The sequence below is a fragment of the Mchenga conophoros genome, linkage group LG2, assembly GCF_057382185.1.
Source record: "Mchenga conophoros isolate Kocher_MC1m ecotype Shallow Benthic linkage group LG2, M_conophoros_male_GT1.1, whole genome shotgun sequence".
NCBI lineage: Eukaryota > Metazoa > Chordata > Actinopteri > Cichliformes > Cichlidae > Mchenga > Mchenga conophoros.
Genome location: NC_140527.1, coordinates 9669042 through 9674435, shown reverse-complemented (window position 1 = coordinate 9674435; position 5394 = coordinate 9669042). Strand labels below are relative to the sequence as shown.

Genomic DNA, 5394 nt, shown 5'->3' with positions numbered 1-5394 from the left:
AGGAAATGTGACAACAAAGAACTGAGGTTGTGGGCATACAGCGATGCTGATTGGGCAGCTGATGTAACAGACAGACGGAGTACAACTGGTTATTGCATAAGCTTGTCTGTAGATGGTCCTTTAATCTCATGGAAAACCAAAAGACAACCTACTGTTGCATTATCTACCTGTGAAGCGGAGTACATGGCTTTAGCTGCGACCCTACAAGAAGTTTTGTACCTAATGCAACTGTTACAAGGTATTGATGGACAAAAATATGCACCGCCAAAAGTTCATGAAGATAATCAGGGTGCAATTGCGTTGGCGAAGAATCCTGTGACGAGACAGAGATGTAAACATGTTGACATAAAGTACAACTTTGTGAGATCAACTGTGAGTGCAGGAAAAATAACTCTGGATTATTGTTCAACAGAAGAGATGGTTGCAGATGTAATGACAAAGCCTGCAACAAAAGTTAAGCTGTTCAAGTTTGAGAAGTTTATGTTTGGGCATTAACATGGTATACGAACATGTATACAGTACTGAGGAAGAAACCTTTTGTTTGTTGTTTTTTTTGTTTACTTAAGAGCATCATAATATGAGAGCAAGTGGGGGTGTTGAAATAAGAAGAGAAAATGCTCAATTATGGAGACAGTCAAATGGTTTATTTATGTTTGATGTGTGCTTTACATTTGTGTGGCTGTTAATAAAGTTAGCGCGCTCTAGGGGGCGTATGCGTTCATCAAAAAATGGCCGAAGGCTGATGTGTGATTATTCCTCCCAAAATGTCGTTGATGAAGTTAGCTATGCACGTTAGATTTTACTGCGCATTTTCATACCTCTGCCAACAGAGTGCTTTATCCGCACCTGAGCACAGGTGGCTCCTCCTCCTTCCTGTTGGGAATGCTGGCGAGCACTCAGTAATCCTGTTCTGTTTCCAGCTGTGTGAGAAGAGTCGGACAGCTCCTAATCCTGCCTCCAGGCAGGTCCAGCTGGACCTTCACCGAACCCTGACGACCAATCAGCACTTCTCCTCGCCGTCCAGCCCCGCCCTCCAGCCCCACCCTTCAGCCCTGCCCTCCAGCAGCTCCACCGCATCCTTCTGGCCTTCTCCGGGCATAACCCTGCCATTGGCTACTGCCAGGTACTCAACAGGTCAGAATAAAAGTATAAATTTTATATCTGAGTTCTTATGTGGACCCGCCTTCCAGGCAGAACCTCACCTTCCATCAATGTCCACAGGTTAGCGGCCCTCGCTCTGCTGGTCCTCCAAAGTGACGAAGACGCCTTCTGGTGTCTGGTGGCAGTGGTGGAAGCCATCATGCCTCAGGACTACTACACCAAGAATCTGGTGGCCTCTCAGGTCAGCAGACACACTCACCTGCTTGCCTGCTGTGATCTGTTTTAGTGATCAGTGAGGCTGATCTCTGTGAGTCTTTGTGCTCAGGCGGACCAGCGCGTGCTGAAGGACTTCATGGCGGAGAAGCTTCCTCGCCTGGCATCTCACTTTGAGGATCACAACATTGACGTCTCTCTGGTCACCTTCAACTGGTTCCTGGTGGTTTTTGTGGAGAGTCTGCCCAGCGACATCCTGATGCCTCTGTGGGACGCCTTCCTGTATGAGGGTACCAAGGTACCATACACCCGAACACACCATGACAGAAATGCAGACAACACTTGAATGCACCACAGTAGTGTCCATGGAAACAAAAATGATTTTGTTTTCACCTTTAGATGTCTTTATTTACATTTTAGGAGTAATAAGACATTGTTTACTAAGCATGGGGAACTGTCATGTGACATGAAATAGGAGTGGGAAAGCAGATCATTCTAGTAACGACCTCACAGTCTACCACAAGCAGCGTAAATCCAGACGATGAGCGGGACAATGGCTTTGGGCTTGTTTCTGCAATGTGACAAATGCAGCACAGCTTTTACATCGTTTGTCTCAGGAAATAAAATCACAGTTCAGACACAGAAATATATACCACACAGGGATAAATGCTGACAACAGCTTCAGCCACGTAGATCCAACCCAAAAGTTTAATTTAAACTTAAAGCTCAACTACCAAGTAAGTTAATATTATCTGGCAACTGAGGAACCAAGTGGCTTATTGGAAATCGATCAGAGCTGTAATGAGTAAAGGGCCCAACTGCACCACAACTGAAAGAGTAATTTTATCACTCACCTCCTCAAAGTTTCCAATTAATTGTGTGGCGTGAGTGTCCTGTTATGAAATGCGTGTCTGTGCTGCAGGTGATCTTCAGATACACTCTGGCTCTGTTCAAATACAAAGAGGACGACATCCTGAAGATTCACGACAGCGTGGAGATCTACCAGTACCTACGCTTCTTCACAAAGACCGTCTCCAATGCCAGGTACGCACTCGCCTCCACCCGCCTTAATCTACGAGCTGTTACACTCTCAGAAGTGTAGCGGATGTAGCTGTTGAATCTTTGAGCTTCAAACCCTTTTTACTGAAATTTTGTGAGAAGTTTAAATTTCCCTGATCACAGTAACAACGATTTAAAGATTTTTAAGTATCTGCAGCTCTCGGATACATGTGGTCCAGTCAGTCCAGTATTTCCTGCTCAAACTGCAGTACCTGAAGTATCAAGCAGCATAAAACAGAAACACTCAAGCTGATCAGTTTCCAGTTCCTCTGTGTTGGTGATCGAGTCCTTTCCACCTGCGTGTGTCCATGCAGGAAGCTGACCAGCATCGCCTTCAACGACATGAACCCATTCCCCAGCCGGCTGCTGAGGAACCGGCGAGTGCTCCACCTGGAGCGCCTGCAGGCGGAGCTGCGTGAGCTGGAGGAGCAGCACAAGGAGTTCATCACCGAGAGCGTCGTACGGAAAGACAAAGAGCTCGACGTCATGGTGAGCGAGGACGACGAGGACCTCTGATCACACGGGACGCTTCAGCTGCTCACTTCGAGACGACGATGAGTTTTCCATGAGTTCAAGAGAATTTCACTAAACCGGCTGTTAACTGGTTTCCTTCACACCAAACACAGGATTGTGTCAGGTTCACCATCTCTACTAACACTACAAGGAAACAGACGCATACAGATTTAACTGCATCACATCTCTGAAACAAGCTTGCAGTAAACAAATGTGTACTGTGTTCACGTGTGTAATAAGTCAGGCTGCAGAAATGTGCAGATGTATTTCAGTGAATTCATTTGGATTAATATGTGATAGCTTATTTATTTCATTGCATCTTTTGCTTTATACCTAAAAATGCGTGACATTTCTAAATGTAGTCACATCCCTATGAAACATGGTTGATTATCAGCTGTAGTCACAGCTGGTGATAAAGTAATTAAAATGTCCAGCTATTCAAAAATAGGGCATTCTGCACAATGAGTACTTTTTGGTACTTGAAGTATATTTTGATGCTGATGCTTCAGGGCATTGTGCTGCATTGTCGAAGCTCTCTGGGCTTCCGGTTAGAACGTCCTCACAGTATTTTATTTTGATCTGGTGTAAAGTGCATTGTGCAGAAATGACAGCATGATAGTCACATGCTACCGTGCTGACATAGTCATCGTTGCGGGAGGTAAGACCCGCGGGGGAGGACTTTGTGTTTACATCAATGATGCCTGGTGTCGCGATGCTGTTGCGGTCTGCAAACACTGCTCACCAGTGCTGGAGTTAATGGTCATTAAGTGCCGGCCATTCTATCTACCGAGGGAATATACAGCCATACTACTGTGCGCTGTGTACATCCCTCCCTCCTCCAATGTCAACAACAGGAATGAGGCACTGAATGAACTGTACCAGCACATCAGTGAGCAGCAGACAGCCCATCCTGATGCTTTTCTCATCCTGGCTGGGGATTTCAATCATGCAGACTTAAAGTGCGTGTTTCCAAAAATACAACAACACATTGACTTTCCAACAAGGGGAAATAACACACTGGACTTTGTTTACACCACCGAGAGAGGCGCTTACAAAGCTTTTCCCCTCCCCCACCTCGGCGCCTCAGACCATATCACTGTCATGCTAATGCCTGCCTACAGACCGCTCGTTAAAGTCACCAAACCGGTTCGTAAGCAGATAAAAGTGTGGCCAGAAGGGTCTTCAGAGGCTTTACAGGACTGCTTCAACACCACAGACTGGAAAATGTTTAAGCAGGCTGCCACCTATAACAACACCACTGACCTCCAGGAGTACGCAGAGACTGTTACTGCCTACATCAACAAGTGTATTGAGGATGTAACAGTCACGAAAACCATAACTGTCCGGGCCAATCAAAAACCATGGATGACAGGAGAGGTCTACAGGCTGCTGAAAGCTCGGAATGTTGCCTTCAGAGATGGAGACGAGGCAAGCCTGAGGACAGCTAGGGCCAACCTTTCCCGTGGCATCAGAGAGGCTAAGAGACAGTACTCCAGGAAAATATCTCATCACTTCAAAGACAGCAGAGACTCACGGAGCCTGTGGCGGGGCATTCAGACCATCACAGATTACAAGCCCCCACCACAGACCTGTGATAGCACTATCCCCCTGCTGAACGAGCTGAACACTTTCTTTGCTCGCTTTGAAGTCCAAAACAGCACCACTGCACAGAAGACCCCACCCCCTCCTGGTGACCAGGTGATGACTCTGTCCCCGGACAGCGTGAGGAGATCCCTCAGCAGGATCAATGCACGTAAAGCTCCGGGTCCTGACAACATTCCTGGTCGTGTACTGAGAGACTGTGCAGTGGAACTCACTGATGTCTTCACAGACATCTTCAACATATCACTCATCCAGGCTGTCGTCCCCACATGTTTTAAAGCCACCACAATCATTCCGGTTCCAAAAAAGTCATCTCCCTCCTGCTTTAATGACTACCGTCCTGTTGCACTTACTCCCATCCTGATGAAGTGCTTCGAACGACTAGTCATGCAACACATCAAGACTGTCCTGCCCCCCTCCCTGGATCCCTTCCAGTTTGCGTATCGGCCCAACCGCTCAACCGATGATGCCATCTCCACTGCACTCCACTCAGCACTCACACACCTGGACAAAAAAGACTCATATGTTCGAATGCTGTTCATAGATTTCAGTTCAGCATTCAACACTATAATCCCCCAACAGCTCACTCAAAAACTGGTCCAGCTGGGGCTCAACACCTCACTGTGCAACTGGCTGTTGGATTTCCTCACCGGAAGACCTCAAACAGTACGGGTCGGCAGTAACACATCCAGCACCATCATTTTAAACACGGGGGCCCCGCAGGGATGTGTGCTGAGCCCCCTCCTCTTCACTCTGCTGACCCATGACTGCACTCCATCATACAGCTCCAACCTCTTCATCAAGTTTGCGGACGACACAACGGTGGTGGGTCTCATTAGCAACAGGGATGAGACCGACTACAGAAGTGAGGTGAGACGCCTGGCCACGTGGTGTGCTGACAACAAT

General features: G+C 47.3%; 1 protein-coding gene across 1 annotated transcript; it reads left to right on the top strand.

The window, feature by feature from the left end:
* Positions 1 to 1171: 1171 nt before the first annotated feature.
* Positions 1172 to 3078, top strand: LOC146581679 (TBC1 domain family member 2A-like). Its single transcript, XM_085247026.1, has 4 exons — positions 1172 to 1342; positions 1427 to 1612; positions 2237 to 2358; positions 2688 to 3078. Exons 1-4 carry the CDS (start codon positions 1172 to 1174, stop codon positions 2887 to 2889), a joined length of 681 nt encoding a protein of 226 aa, XP_085103152.1. The 3' UTR covers positions 2890 to 3078.
* The last annotated feature ends 2316 nt before the right edge of the window (positions 3079 to 5394 follow it).

Coding starts and splice junctions, on each gene's coding strand:
- LOC146581679 (XM_085247026.1), top strand. CDS start 1,172: ATGTGGACCCGCCTTCCAGGCAGAACCTCACCTTCCATCAATGTCCAC. Junction 1,343..1,426: donor AGAATCTGGTGGCCTCTCAG/GTCAGCAGACAC, acceptor CTTTGTGCTCAG/GCGGACCAGCGCGTGCTGAA. Junction 1,613..2,236: donor TCCTGTATGAGGGTACCAAG/GTACCATACACC, acceptor TCTGTGCTGCAG/GTGATCTTCAGATACACTCT.